Raw genomic sequence first — 17,014 nt, 5'->3', positions numbered from 1 at the left:
GCAGCATCAGGGGAATTAGGCGTCTAAGAGGATTCCCATGTCGATCCTTATCGCAATCAGTCGAATCGCCCCCCTTCGAAAACCCCTTTACCCTTCCAGCCGATCGTGCAGACCGCGAAGCGTCCTAAGCGCGGTCCAATGACTTCGCTAACAGGCCTTCTCTCGCCCCAAAGTCAGCCACCGATTGTCTGGGCGTGTTATACACTTCAAGTCGTACACCCCGAGACCCTTGGAACTATCTGCAATGTATACCAGGGGTGTGATATACCTATATCCCTATATAAATGGTCCGCGTTCTCACTACGCGCCCTCCGAATCTCCAGGGTATCGTCCCTGTTGTTGGCTGCGGGATTTCTTACGCAAGGACAAACGTCTTTCCTGATCCTGAAACGCAATTGGCACCCAATTGCAGCCCCCGCGGCGATGGAAACCCCCCGGGCAAACCAATCACAGGCTAGGGATTTCTTGCACACGGTACAAAAGCACGTAGTGCTAGAAATGTATCTGCAGCAATGGGTTGGTATGAGACGAGCCTTAGGTTTCGTTTGATCGAGTTTGGTAGAAAAGAGTTCGAATAATGCACGAACAAATCAATGCGGCATACAGCCACAATATCAGCATTTCATACTCTCAAATAGCTATACTGATTGCAGTGAGTTAACATTCACTCTTCAAGAGTTTATCATCGAATCGCAGAATTAGCAACAACTTCAGTTTTAGATGAAACTTGATCGATCGGAGCTTCAGGTACATACATGGTATCGGAACGAGAACGAAAATTACACCGTAGCCATTTGCCAATGGTTGGCCATCACTGTTGACTCTTTAGAGTTTCTCCGTTGTTGTTACCCAGAGGAGGTCTTTAGAGACGATGTTCTTTAGACCGGAAACCTAATTGACACGCGGCTGTCCCCGTAGGATTTGAAATGTCCCGTCACAGACCTTGGAGAGTAAACTCACAATAGCACATGAGCACTATACCTACTGCCGTGTACCACCACCCTCCCATTGTTTACTGCCTTTACGTGTAATTTCTAAAGCACCGCCGGAATATTGATCCACTTAAATGTCTCGGCAAAACCGCGGGAGAGAACCTTGCCAACCGTCGACGTACCTATGAATACAGATTAATTTCCGTCTGTCTCTATCTCCATTGGCCTATAACAAAGGAAGGTCGTCGGATCATCCAGAACAAAACAACCGTGAACTTAAGAAATCGAACGGGACTCGCCAATCTTGAGATTACGGGAATAGTGCCGATACAAAGAACGTTGAATTATGGGTCTGTAACTTCAGAGTGAAGCCATTGATCCTACGAATATAAATACACTTGTAAGTCACCCGGTGTATGATCGATCAAACGTACCCTGCTAAGTCTGTAATACATATCGCTACCATCATACAACCTTGTTTGCATCTTACCTTTCAAAGCGGATTTCGGATTTCGCCTGTTACACTTCGTTCCTTGACATCCCCTGTGCTGGACCAACTGAGGGCAATGTTGTCCTCCATTTTCAGCGGCGCGTTCGACCATCCTTGACCGTGTTTGCGCTCCGGGGCCGCATTCACTGTCACACGTCGACCAGGGTCCCCAGGCGGAGACAACGCAGTCCACAACTGAAGAACAATATGAAAAAGTGACGTTGAGTATGGGACTTTCGTTTAGAATTTCTTCCGAAACGTGACTTGCTTTGCGGGTGACATTGGAGGTATTAGTTACGAATTGCAGGGTAAAGATTGTGGTCTTCGTGTTTGATACAATTCGTTGAGTTACTTCGTTCAATTTTAATCTCCATTGACATCGATGCTCTGCCTATAATGCGTAGGAATAATTTGACAGTACCCAAACTTCACACAGGAAATAATTATTTCGACGCGTCGATAATTTTGAGTTATTGATACGGTTGTTGGATGAATAGACGTGTCGAGTCGGTACGATAAAAGGTGCTCAAAGTACTTTACACTTTCGAACGATACCAATTGGAATAGTCCGGGAACAAGTGAATACTTTTAGAACTTATTTTCGCACGCAATAACCACGGTTTTTTGGGTTCAATTGAAAATGCTTATCAAAAAATCTAATAGTCTTCTCATTCAGTTCCGATGGATTCAGCGTGGGGGGGGGGGGGGCATTTTAAAAAGTGACAAAAAAAAACGTAAATGCATTCACATTATTTTTGCAAGAAAACTACTTGATTTACCGATGAAGGTGATCATAAAAGAGCAGTCTGGCTGATTTCTGGAGATAGGAACTTAGTCTGGCACCTGAAAGACCCAAGGGGAGAAAAACTTATAGAACTAATCTTCGCATTTTTGAAAATTTGTCAGATCATTAATTGCGTTGTACAATTACCGAAAAAAGCAGTTTGGCTATTCATTCACTTGAGCCTTGCCAGACTGACCGGAAGATGCGTAACCTAGTAAATTATAGGCGATAGTTGTACTAACATTTGCGCCTATACATTGAGTACAGCCTTAATTTCGCACAAAATTTTTTTTCCATGTGATAGATTACAATTTAACTACTATTCTGAATCACCAAAGCCTTGTCAGACTGGAATTGCGCGAATATTCTGGAATTGTATGTAGTTCACAAAGTACCTCGGTTCGGCTTGACCTTGCCACGTTTATATGCATTGTTTGAAGCAATTCGATTCTGCTTTCCATCCAAGTTGATAAATTTTAAACAAAAATTTACAAAAACCATTTTAATGCAGATGATAATGAAGATGATGTTGGACGACATGGAAATGATTCGGATGAAGATAATGACGCTAGTGATGATAAATGTTTGGATGAAACAGAAAAAGAAGCGGACGCGGAAAAAGATTTAAAAAAATGATATCCTATTTTTATAAATTTTGCATTTCGAAAGTGTACCAGTAGCAGCTTAAAAAAAATTAATGCTCATTGAAAAAAATCATCCCTCGTTACATTTCACAATATTCTGGTATAATGATTATGCTTTCATTTCGTGGTATAAAAATATGATATATGGCATGCTTGCATGAGAATACATGCACATGCTTACTCTCAAGATGTCAATTAGTAATAGAAAATAAAAAATAGCAAATACAACGCGAGTCGTCTCTGTATCGTCCGAGGTGACGTTTAGAACGCTCGAAAACTCGCAATTTTAGAGTCTAGCGAAACTTTGGTGATTCAAAATAGTAGCCAGAATGTCTTTTTTATTCGCGTTAAAGTGCAAACTATCATCTGAAAAAAATGTATTTATGCAGAATTAAGCGCAAACGTTAATTAATATAACGATCGCCTAGAAGTTACCAGGTTACGCATCTTCCGGTCAGCCTGGCAAGGCTCAAGTGACCTCGAATGATTGCCAAACTGCTTTTTTTTGATAATTGCACAACGCATTTAACCATCTGACAAATTTTCAAACGATTTTCGAATGTCTGTCAGCTCCCAACTCCGGAAACCGGCCGAACTGCTTTTCTACTGAGTTTTGTTGTAATGCTAACTAGTACAACGAGTTTCGTCCATACTAAAGAAAGTTCCGGCCATCTAAAAAAGAACCCGGTTTTTTTAAATAAAAAAAACCTACCAAACTAACTTTCCAACTCCGGAAACCAGCCAGACTGCTTTTTTATGAAGTTTTAAAGTATTAGTAATTAGTGCAACAAGTTTCATCCTTACGAAAATAAGTAGCATGAGTTTGTATATTTCACTCATTGATTCCATCGGAAATCAACAACCAGACTGTTGGTTTGTTGAAAAACATCATCAATTGACCCGAAACTACTATAAATATGGTGTACGAAAATAAGTTCCGAAAAAAGTTCACCGACTCCCGGACTAAAGCTCATTTTCGGAGCGTTGCGATGGTGTTGGAATTACCTGACTTTCAGAGGATTTCAATCTCGCGACAAATTTTAAACCTCGTGATTACTGCTTGGCCATGAAAGATATATAGCTAGTCAACTGGTCGAATCGTTTTCTTCTATTTTTTTGTTTTTCAATTTTCTGTACTAACGTATCTAAAATTCTTATTTAGAAGCCAGTATTTGTCATTTTTATTTAAAATTTCAATCATATTCTTGGACAATGTCGCGCGAGACATCTTCCGAAGATTGGCACGGAACCTCGCATAAACTGCGACCAGACAAACGACACGGGAGAGGTATTGTAACCTCGAACATGTATATTCTCCTTAATTTGATCAATTTTAAAGCCGCCATGAGAATGGCAACAGCCAAATGTACGTTATATATACGTATATATATATATACAATACAATGTATTCCTGCTTCGACGTTCATGGTAAAAGCGTTGGTATTATATACACAAAGCTCGAACATAAGGGCGCGTCGCGCGTAGCGAGTTTACCACAAAATTCCAGCGATTATGCCACGAGCCTGGGCTATGCTTTTATTTCCCACCGAATCCACTCGGTTTCATATCGTTTATTTTCGTCTCTTTCCCTTGCGCTCGGCGTCACGTAAAATACGCGGCAGGGCTTATCTCGCTTCAGCGATTACACCCGCAACTGTTGGAGTTGTAAAAACATTCTACATCAATCAAAAGCTACACTCGAAACACGCCCTTATATGAAGCACGACGCGTTCATCCACTCGCCACTCGTGTAATACGGACATTGTCCTGTAGATATACGCGAGTAATTAGAATGACCTTCTTCGTTTCCAAATGCAAAATGGCACAACGTCCGTCAAGGACATTTCCGGAGATTCGTGCTGCACCGAAGGAGTCAGGTTACGGCGAATGACGTGCTCTGTGTTTCAGTGAAATGCAAGACGTCTAGCAGCGGGAGTTTCTACGGGAAGTCGGGACGCAAATACATGCTCTCGAGCCAGGCGCAGAAGGTCTTATCTACCGTCCTCGAAGACATGATCGAGGAGACTCTCGAGGATGCTCGTAAGCTTGCCCAAGGCACGGGGAAGGACAAGGTCGCTATAGAGGACGTTGAGATGGCGATGGTTAATCTTTGCCAACGCTTGCATCCTCACTCCACCACTCGCCTTGATGTCACGTCAGCTGAATACGACGTCTCATCGCGCAAGCCTCGGCCCAAACATTGTCGTCATTCTCATCAGGATGACCATGGCCAGCACTTCGAGATTTTCAAATTCGGACAGTCCTTGAAATGAAATGTTCCTTCGTTTTCCTCAGTCTTTTCCGTAGAGAGTAATCGATTTAACGCCAGTAGTGCAATGTAATGACAGCGTGTAAATTTCTCAAGTCAGAATTGTCTGTCAATAAATTTCTAAATCGTTGTGTCAAAGGAGTTGAAAATTTCAGAACAATGGCAATCGAGTAGGTTAAAATTTGCCACATCAACATCGGAAATCAGTGAATCGCAATACTCATGGTTCACGCACAATGAAAGTTCAATTCTGAATAAAGAAGGAGTGCCTTGGGAAGCCTGAAGAACCAAAGTCTGGGAATGAGCCAGGGCAAAATGCTCCCGCAGGTGAATTACACCGAAGGCTCTCAGGTGATTTATTACGTGTTGGCTGGGCCTTTGTTTAGCCCCAAGACAGATAGGAACAAACCCTGCAGGGCACTTCTGGAGAGTCTGCAAGCGTCGGGAACTCCGAACCACTCATACACGGAATCTGGCGGATTTTCAACTTTGTATTTAGAGTTACTACTACCAATGTAGATTTACATTCCCACTTCTATTTCCATGTGCTTATACTTATATCATACTTGTTTACAAACTCTAATTTTTGCAATATTTCACCCGGCCCGATCATTTTTAGATACACCCATTGTGTTCAACAAATTATTGACATCTGGCATATATATAACTTGTCCCGTAACTCGTAGATAGTAAGTAAAATTATTCTGTCGTGCAAACCGACAAAGCTCTGATGAAACCAAAGTGGTTATATGGTAACCCATTTGGAGTATATACCTATATATTTCTCCTTGCCTCGACTGACGAGAATTTGAAAAATTAAGGTTTTTTTTTTGAAGTTGCAGATTACTAGTCTGCCTCAAAATTTTTAATACCGAAATGGTGAATCCAATATGGTGGCCAAAAGTGCAAGAAATTACTTGATTTGGACGAAACTTGGTACCCGGAGGTTTTTTAGTACTCTGATTGCGTGTCTGAAGTCGAAATTAAAAGATTCGAAATGCAACTTCAGATTCGTAATGAAGAATTTCGAAAATCCGTGTCTTCGAAATTTTTGTCAATCGGAGTCAAGGAAAAACGTATGCCCCAAATGGGTAATTCAATATCTACGTCACTTCAATATGCACGACAGCGAAATTTCGAGTACACTCTAGTATCTGCATTGTTCATACGCAAAGCTGCTACGGGTTAACTATTTACAAATGACAAGACAGCCCGTATACAAGTAAGGAGCGTCGAAAAAGTCGACAGTGATACTAAAAAAATTCTTGCGGAGCATCGCTCGAGTCCTCGAAACGCCGTCTTTCCGAGGCATGTATGAATGTAGTCCGCTTGAACAGATAGGATGGGAATCGACATATTCAACGAGATGAACTTGTTCACTCGATTCATGGACTGCCGTGTCGGTAGGTATATGGTGCTTCCTGGGCGGCGAAGAACTCTCGAATTCTTTCACATAACACGGCACGTGATCCTCCACCACCTATACGACATTATACTTTAAAATCCGTTCGAAACGAGGGTGCAGACGATACGGATAACGTACTTGATATGCTGAATCTGTCGCATCGTTCTTCGCGCCAACACATCAGGGTGATGTTCACCTTCTGCTACCAGAAGAAAATATATAAAATCGATTTATCGGCCTCAATGATATTCTTTGCAATTTACGTGGAAATAAGCCTACCGCGAGTTCGTTCCCATCCTTCCCATCATTGCATCGATTACACAACCGTTAGATTTATGTAAGGTCTGAACATGAAGAAACATTCAGGTATACGAATAGCCACAATTCTTTCAATTCACGATTTCAAAGCGCTTCCGAGCAATCGACAGGAGGTCTTGAAATGGATAATGAAAAATAAACGCCAAGATTAATCGTTAAAAAAATGTCCTAAATGTATAATAAAATATGAGTAGCTTTCTGAATTTAAAAAGCCCCAACGGGATGGTGGAACAGGGTAAAGCCTAGCGATTTGTCAAATATATTTCGGGACGCGAAGTTACTTATTTGTCGGAGCATCGCCTCGGCGGGATCTGTAAGGAAGTAAAGAAAAGACAGACGACGGAAGGAAAGGGCGAGAACTATAGGGCGAGGGAAAACCCGGAAGACCGGGACCGTTTTATCTTAGGACCGCTTTACCTGCCAAGTCTATTATTATAATGGATGTTGGCGCGAGGGTGGTAGTGTTCTCTCGTAATACAGTTCAAAGCCACGGTGCATAATATCCTGCTACATCTAGGGTCTGAAAACGCAGAAGGGCGTCGACGGCGAGGCACGCTAGAAAAAAAAAGCACGCGCGGGCGTCATAGAATTAGTACCCTCGAATTCATGCCAAATATATCATCAGAGTATACTTGGTGAGAGTATCTTTATAATTTTATCTCACTTCACCGCTAATCATCACCGAATACTTCGTCCAATGTGCAGTAATGTACACTTGGGGACAATGAATCTGAGACAGCTAATTTTTTCCACTAGACAGTTATGTTGGCAACACAAAGGAACCTACAGCGCCATATTGGACCGAACGCGAAACAAACTCAATCTCAATAAACATAACATAACCCATGACTGTCGAATCTAACCTTAGAATACGTTTCAATCCAACAAGTCGTTATCCCCGCGGTATTCTAAGGTTAGATTCGACAGTCATGGGTTATGTTGTGTTTATTGAGATTGAGTTTGTTTCACGCTCGGCCGACTGTGGCACTGTAGGTTTCACTGTGCTGCCAACATAACTGTCTAGTGTAAAAAATTAGCTGTCTCAGATTCATGGTCTCCAAGTGTACATTAATACCTTTCTCTTCCGACTAACTTGTTCGCGGTTCGAAACGTAATGCGAGTTCGATTCTATACGAATTTCGTGACAATGACTGGCGACGCAACCGATATGAGAAATTGGAAGTCATTGTCACATAATTGGTATAGAAGCGAACTCGTATTTTGCCTCGGACCGAAAACAAGTTAGCTGGAAAGAAAAAGCCTTAATGAATATTACTGTACAGGTTAAAGATGGAAAGGGTAAAATCGCAGAGAATTACTGCTCAAGTGATATTGAACTTCTCCCTAAAGTTCGACCGATTTATCCTCAGCAAATGTCAATTTCACAGGCCGTTAGTTTTCTACCCCTGCAGCAACGAACCGACTCAACGACCGACTATCAAGCTGCGTCAATGGACCAGAGGTCAAAACGACAATGAAATCGTGACCCGAGATACAATCGCAGAGATGTGAATCTAATCTACCGATCAAATCAGTTGTCGGATGGTTGATACCGTTTTTGGGCTTCTCCTGAGTTTTCTCATTGTCAGCAAAGCGTCTGTCACTTGGGTCATTTCTTAAGCATGAATAAAAGGAAAGATCACATTGCTCTAACCAATAATTATCGGTGGTCCCCGAAATATATATGGATATGCTCTCCACTCGCTCGAATTTACAGTTAATGATAAACTTACGATCAATTCAATTAACTTCAAGTTTTTGAAACTTTACACTTGAGAATATATATATTGAGTTGTGGTAACAAAAAAAAATCTTTAAGCCATAAAATAATTTCGCTGAAGTCTTTCTAAGATTCTTCTTTTTGTCAAAATATACACTTACGGATTCCTTCCTGAACCCATTTCACCAGCACTGCAATATACGTAGATATAACTACATTGGCTGAGTCATTTAATGTATGCCAGTCATAAAGAGGTCGTGACATGTCGTGAGAAGCAATTCGCCTGCGCATTGCATTCGTTTGATTACAATAAATTGCAATGCGCCTGCAATTTTAATTGCTATCTACGGGACGCAGACAATTATCTGCAGCCTGGCACACATAACTTGAGTCTGATGACGACGCTGAAGCCAGACGTGCGTCTTCTTGTATTCTAAATTGCTTAGGCAACTCAGGGCAAAAAAAAAAAAAATTATTTCTCCCACGAGCCGTTCAAGGAGGAGGACGTTCAACCCGCAAGAAAAAGCCTACCCAAGTCCAGATGCGAATATATTCCGTCGGATCCCCGAATGTCGGGTATGCATCCGTATAACCAACGTGACGGCAAAATTAATGACGAGCCGAGGTCGCAACCCGACTCGCAGATGTCGACAGTGAATATGAAAGCTGAATTACGAGAGCAGCAAAAAATTGCCTGCGAAAGTAAATTACAGATAATTTTTCAATCTCAATCTCGAAGACTGACAAACCGAGACTGTTGATTCGCCTGGAAATAGTGATAGAAAGACGAAAACGGTAGGACGGTAAAGTTCGACAAATATTTTCAGTTAATATTTCAGGTTTCACGTCGTTCTCCATACCATATGAAGTTCGCTTACGGATATTACCCTGGGGTACAGGGAGAATTTTTGTATACAGGGTGTCCCGTAAAGTAACTTGCGAATCAGAACTCTCTCGCGCTATTGCGCATGAAAAATAAGAATCGCAAAGTAGAAGTGAAGTTTCTCTATCGCGCGTATTGAAACTAGGTATGTTGTAAAAATTGATGTGGCTGTTTACCCATTTAGGGGATAAATTTTTCCTCATCTTGGATTGACACCAAATTTGAAAACTGGGAGTTTTTAATGTAACTGATTACGAATTTAAACAAACAATTTGAGAGTCTAAAATGGCGGACCCAATACGGCAGACGAAAATCCAAGAACTTAATTGATTCGAGTGAAGACGAGTATGGGGAATTCCTGAGGTCTATGATTCCGAATCTGAAGTAAAAACTAAAAAATATTTTCGAAAAAATAATTCGTAATAGCTGACTTTGGATCCGTTCCGCTGAAAACCTTACATTTTCGTCTACCACAGTGGATTAGCTATTTCGAACTCCGAAATTCTGAGTTCAGATTCGTAATAAATGATCTCGAAAACTTCTGATTTAAAATTTTTATGTCAATCTGAGATAAGGACATATGTGAGTCCAAAATGGGTAAATAGCCACATTAATTGTCACGTCATAGATTCAATATCTGCGACAAAGAAACTTCACTTCTACCATGCTGTCCTTATTTCGCATTTACAACACCGCAACGAGTTTACTACTCGCGAGTTACGGACACCCTGTACGGGTTAAGATTCTATAGACGCAGAAATGCAATCGAGGATATAAAGTCGGATATTTATAGAATCGAATATGTAATCTTTTGGCTTTAGTGCCGACACAGTGTCGTTCGCGCGGCAGAAGTTGGATGTTTTATTCAGAAGGAGCAGACGAAATTTAGGGTTATCCTCGCGGCGAGAGTGAAACCAGCCAGCGGGAAGAAGGAGCGGGGGATCAGAAACGAAGGAGTTGCCACTGCATGCGAGAGACTCGAAAGAATTGATTTCGTACGAGTGATTTTACGAGTTCGATCCTCAAGTTTAGGTGCGCCACGCACCAGCGTACAAACTTCCAGCATCCCATTCCAGTCCTCGTCCCTGCGTCCTTCGAGCGTCCTTTGCGACAGACAGACCGCCGATTTCGAAGCTTTGGAACCGGGGCGCCCTGACAGCTGTCCTTGTCAATGCCCCTAATCGCGGTCTGTTTCTTTGGAGAGCCGCATTTTTCACGTATCCTTACTGCGTGGAGTTTGTTTTTCTTAAATTAGCAATCGCCGAGGGGCTTAGACCCGCGCCGGGACGACAAAAGCCACGGCCGGTGGAGAGGAAAAAATCAGGAGATAAATTTGAAGGTCGGGTCTCGCCTGCCTCGAGCGTAAGAAAAGGAAGCTAAAGTCGTGTGCGGTGAGGAACGTTACCCGGCCACGTAGAGCCAGAAGTAATTACCGAATATCGACCAACGCATGGTTCGGTGAACCCCGAGAGTGCAAATTGAGTCTGACCTATACCACCTCGTATTCCAATCAAAACCTGATGAAAATCTACTAGGATTACGGATTCCAGGTTCACATACATACAAAAAGTACACGCAGCGCGAGTTTGTTGATTAAAAATTTAACGGCGTCGCTGGCTATTAGGAGAAAAAAAATTTCGAATTTCGATAGTTGTGGAAAAAAGCGTTCGAACTTTATATGCGAACAGCCGTATTGTCCCTAGGGCATTCGCTTCGGTAACACCAATTTACATGTATTGAAACTGACTCAACTTTGTTTTAAAAAGGATTACCTTGAACGAATAAATTTGGTTCATGTCGCGTTGAACATGCACGCAAAAATACGTCCGGTCGAGAGTTATAAGCACAGAGTTATAAAGTTTCCTACCAGCAACCGTGAGACTTTTTGCAAAGCTCCGCGAGCGGATGTTCGGTTTGTTCCTACGCATCTCGGAGCCTAGTTGAGACTCGGGGGCGGAATTGTTTATCGGTAATTCCGGGCACGTTGCCTCGCCGCGGTCAAGTTCCGCTTTGGCTTCCCTCGCCGAAAAAACAACCGCAAAACAACGTCCGGGAATGAAAAAATACATTCAAATTGATGCAAGATGACGCATTGTATGCTAATATGTTGAGAGGAAAAACTTTTGTCTAGACACTGTGGCGCCGCGATACGTCTTGGGGTGTCATTGCAAGCCCATTATATGCCTAACAATAAGCATTGCCCGACAGACTCCTGTACGAGCTGGCAGACCGTCGGTTGTTCGAACTTGAAGATAAGACTCGCCTTCTGAAACTCCACGAGCGGAAGGCTTTCCACACGCGACGTTTTAATTAAAAGATATTAATTAAGGCTGCAGAGTAGCGAGGTGCGAAGTAGGTGCGAAACTACAGTTATACAATACGGTGTTATCCGATGTAAATACGTGTCACGTGCGAACGTGCTGATATACGTACATACACATTAAGGGTATGCGATAGTCCTGTTTTAGCGGCCGAGTTATCTGATTCTCATTTTTCGTCATTATTAGTCAACCAATGAATGGAATTTGCTCAAAATTTGGCAGGGCGTTACTTTTTCATAGTAGAATTGGTAAAATTCATTAATATCCGAAAACAAAAACTGTCGGAAAAATGTGTGGTTTTTGTCGCGTTTTATTATTTTATCAATTTCTAGATTTTTGAGGGAACGATATTATCGCGAATTATAACAGTGCAGGTACTGATATTTTACAAAATCGAAGGACTGTACGTGATTCAGCTACTCCAGTCACTGGTTTTCACTATGAAAGCGCCATCGTGCCATCTATAACCGAAAGAGCTTATCCACTGCAGATTGGAGATGGTGTGTGTGCATACCGTGGAACTTATAGTAGTGTTTGCTCTGGAGGAGACGAGGTTAAGTGCTCTGGATTGTTAGCACAAGATGGCAGGTATGTACGTACAGGGAAGCCACAACAATCAAAACCGTCGCTCACCACTTATCTCAAAGGATATATTTTCGAAGAAGAGACATCGCGGAAGACGTATCGGATTACTGTCCCGATGGTGTTCAGAATTCGTAGAACAAATATACTTCGTAATAATGTGTCTGTAACATTTCATCACTCTGAGTTGTCGTGCCTTCCTATCGTTTTTGCTAAAAGAAACAAGGAAGCAAAGACAAATTGAACCAATTCAGAAGAGAATTCAATTTCGCTAAACGAATCTTGTGGCTCGATCTCACAAAACTTACGAGCTGCTATACGAGTCAGGCATTTACATATTTATAAACCCATTATGCATATTACTATTCCGGGACATAAATCGGCATCCAAAAAAATCTCTGTCGACCAAGAGCTTTTAATTATTCAAACCACGCGGGGCCGTATAAAATTGAAGATTACTAAGTATAGCTATTCAGAGACGTATAAGGAATTAATTTGCATTCGAACAACAAATCAATCATATACACAGTACACAAATTTATAATCCTTGAATATTCGAATATAAAAATACGTGTCAAGTTGTTGTCAATTTAAGGCTGTAGGCGAACTGAAGGCACAAGAACACAAACTGCACAAACCTTTGAAGAATAACTATTAGTCCAGGCAAAGCGTGATTTCGCTGAGAATTTTGGGTAGCACGCTATTTTTTTTTTTCATTCCCTGGGGGGGTCGGCCATGAGTGTGAAACTCAGTTTCCGGGTCTGGAAGGGTAGGCGAACGGCCGCCATCTTGAAATTAAGGGTGTGATTAGTTTTTTCAATTTACCTCCGTAACTGTGAGGCTGACAAAAATTTTGTGGAGAGCTTTTTTGTAGTTGATACAATTATCCATAACTTTTTCCTATAACTTTTTGCGCTGATGTTAATAATAAAAATAATCAGTCAATTCAAATTAATTAAATAAAAAATAATTAAATATAAAAGTCACGCAAAAAGGTTAGATGCATTTTTATTGTCAGATTTCAAATTAATTAATAATCTTGCCTCAAAGTTTTCTATTCCCTAATTTTTCATCGTTTATTGTTTGTAATTTTTTTATTATTAACATTAGCGCAAAATGTTATGGGAAAAAGTTATGGATGATTGTATCAACTACAAAAAAGCTCTCCACAAAATTTTTGCCAGCCTCACGGTTACGGAGGTAAATTGAAAAAACTAATCACACCCTTAATTTCAAGATGGCGGCCGTTCGCCTACCCTTCCAGACCCGAAAACTGAGTTTCACACTCATGGCTGACCCCCCCCAGGGAATGAAAAAAAAAAATAGCGTTCTACCCAAAATTCTCACGAGCCTATTTTTTGAGCACGCTTTGCCTATACTATATGTATCGTGGCGTTGTTGCAAGTCAAGAGATCGTTGGTATGCAAGCACGCTGCTCCACCCTTCAACGTTCTTACAAAGTATATATGTAACTATGGCTCTAGAAGGGCTAACATGCTTTCTTCAAGTACTGCGGTTCGCCCCAATTAGTAGTTGACAATTAACGAAGGTGCTACCGCAGCCCGTACTACATACATCATTTTAACGATGTCAAACAGAAACAGGATACAAATGAGTTGGCATGTGCATTTTAATGCATCATACCTATAAGACACCGCATACACATAATAATCATATTCCTTTCGCCCTGTAATTATAACTCCACGAGTTCACGTTCTCAGCTTTGTGAATTGAAAAACTGTTGTACCATATAAACGTGAAAATGAACATAACTCGTCAACGACCAATTCTGTAGTGATTTGAGATTGAGTCGCCAGTCTGATTTCGAATAAATTCGGCCTACAATAATGTACATACCGTGTGTCCTAACCCACCGAACCTAACCTAGTCTAACCTAACTCGGATATGTAAAATTTATGTCGAAGCATTTGTACGAAATGAAAATGAATAGAGACAAGGCATGCAGCCCTACTGTCGAGTAAAGCGATCGAGTATGCAAATATGAATAATGTCTTCCTTTGAAAGTGAATATTTACATGGCTGTAGCTTCTATTGTGCGTGCTACAGCAAATATGTGTCCAAGGAGCATACCCCTTGATTTACCTATTAAACACCAGCATCCTCCGTCACTGCTGCACCCGTAATATCTCGATGTATAATTTGAAGTTATGTACGGCCATCATTAAAACAAAGAAACTCGAGTTTGTATACTCGACAAGTCAATTCGCTCGTGGGAACAACTTTTAAGCTGCCGCCACCTGTCGGAGGATCCCAAATCTAGGCGCGCCACCGCAGAACGCCTTTAATCGTTCCTACGCCGTTGAAAATTAGTTCCCTTTGGGTACCATTTTTTCGCATCCTTGATAAGGAATCTTTAATGTATACGTCCTGTGATAATTTCAAGGTAGTAAGTACAGATGCCTCTGTTGAAATGTCATGAAAATCGGTCCAGTATTTCATACTATCGATAACAAACAAACGAACACTCTCTGTCCATAATTATAGTAATGTGGAAGTAAATGTGGATGTAGATACATATTGAGTCTAGATCAGCACACTTTAGGCCAAGATGTGGATAACCAAAGACAAGAACGAGAAGTGCAGTCCTCCAAGGACAATTGTAATGTGTGAAAATGGGAAAGTTGTCTCCACTAGACTGTAAATACACCGTGTACGGAGCTTTCGGCTTTCGGTGAAGAAATAGGCATGGATCGCAGCAGCATGCGAGGTATAAGCTTTCAGGTACGAAATATTCAGCACGGATATGAAGCTTAAACGAGTTTTATTGGCCCGGTGTGGATTGTGGGCGAGATAAGAACACAGAACGAACGAACCGAGCGTTTCGGCAAGTGGGTGGAAGCTGGATGGAAGGTGGATGGTAGAGGGTGGAGGATGGAGGATGGATCCGAAAACGCCTCCTCAGTTATCCATTAGCATAACCGGCCTTGCGGGTCCTTCTGTGCCGAGGAAATCCTGCGCCAAGAGATCGGAAGGCAGAACTTTCAAGAGTGGGCGAACGCCACCTCAGCTTTCAGGAGTGAGGAGGGATGTAGTCTGTGGCTTATAACTATACGATTGAGATTGAGATTGCGAAATTTTCACCGAGTAAAAACTGCGCATCCGCAACAGCACAGTACGGGGTGGGAAAACTAATCTTTGAATTTATGCACGCAATCGTTGCCGGCATCCAGCGCGTACGTATATATTATATATAATAAAAATGATAAATTATGATCAAGTCTCGCAGGTATATGTTTTATAGCGGCTGTACGTCCCACGCAACATCGCGTATATTTACCACAACGGGCGTTTTACTCGTACCTTCCTGCCAACCTACACACGAAATGTGGGTGGGTGCTGCGGGAATTACTTCCACGTTAGCAAGATATTACGAAATAATTGTCGACCGATTGCGCGGCATAATAAACATCCGCTTGAATTTATACACAAGCGCACGCACACTTACAGATGGAAAGGGGAAACTGGGGGGTGGAGGATTACGGTTATCTGTACCGCTTCGCGGTTTTAATCACACTTTCGCTCCGACAGATTAAAATTATCCAGAAATTACTCCGACATTTTCACCCCTGCAGAAGAGCCTGCAGCCAGCTACGAGGAAGAAAGGGTCGACGAGGAGCATCAGGAAGAACAATTGGCTGAAGCACGTTCGAGTTCTCAAACGAGGCTGTTTTCGACCGTTATGATTGTACATGTCGTTAAGCTAGCATGCCGAGTGGAGAGCGAATTTCAGTCCGTGATTACACTACGTTTCATCGGATTCTAATTCTCGTCGCAGAAGATCGGAGGAAGACAGAAAAAAAATCTGCGCGAAAAACGGCTGAGGTACACGGCGAGAAAGGCTTGTTTTAGTCAAGTGACATTCGTCGTTTGATTCAACTAAATGCTATAGTCAAATGCGGCGAACACAATACTTACTTCAACAAAATACTTTTGTCATACGACATACTTGTGACAAACTTAATATAGAATTGGTTCAAGGCCTTTGAATGATCATGCTGACTATCAATTTATTCAAGATAACATGAAATGACTAAAAATTTGATTGAACACACCTCAATCATTTTGTTTTAAAAATATAAAATTGTTGTATAAAAAGAAATTGAGCTTATTTTATAATTCAGGTTTTTTTAAGTCAAGAGAGTTCAATGATTGGTTCAGGTAATAAAATCTGTAGTTACAAAAATCTTTTACATTGACTGAACATTAGAGTTATTCAAGGGCAGAAAATGTATTCTTCGAATCATATCATTTAAAATTCTGTTGACTAAAAATTCTGTGAGATTTACCGAATATTTAATGGGTAAAACCTGAAAACTTAGTTTTTAATACGTAGAAGTATAAATTGAATACTTATCAATAATTTTGCTTAGTTGTCCTCGGTATCAATTTCAATGATTCAAAACTTGGTATTATGCTTTCCTCGTTTGTAATAGGTCTGTTGACAAATCCGTCTTACGTTATTCGTATCTAACTTCCTAGCCGACTACCCGGTTTTATAACTATCTCTGAAGCTATTTCCATAGCGAGAAAGTTCACCGCCTAGTAGCCGTTTATAGTACTAGTATACCGATTCTTACAGTAAATATAGTCTCTACTTGTTTCAAAGCATGTAGTGTTTCTTTTACCTCGTAAACAAATTAGTGCA

At 41.3% G+C, this 17,014-nt stretch overlaps 1 protein-coding gene across 1 annotated transcript in view; it reads right to left on the bottom strand.

Annotated features, from left to right (window-relative positions):
* LOC107227839 (somatomedin-B and thrombospondin type-1 domain-containing protein) overlaps nt 1-17,014 on the bottom strand; it is a 34,907-nt gene that overhangs the window by 9,176 nt on the left and 8,717 nt on the right. The window contains exon 2 of the mRNA XM_015669100.2: nt 1,423-1,617. Coding sequence (XP_015524586.1) covers nt 1,423-1,617 — 195 coding nt within the window. The remainder of the gene's footprint in view (nt 1-1,422; nt 1,618-17,014) is intronic.

The sequence above is a fragment of the Neodiprion lecontei genome, chromosome 2 (assembly GCF_021901455.1).
Source record: "Neodiprion lecontei isolate iyNeoLeco1 chromosome 2, iyNeoLeco1.1, whole genome shotgun sequence".
NCBI lineage: Eukaryota > Metazoa > Arthropoda > Insecta > Hymenoptera > Diprionidae > Neodiprion > Neodiprion lecontei.
Note: the sequence above shows the minus strand (reverse complement) of the source record. Positions and strands in the feature narration are given on the sequence as shown.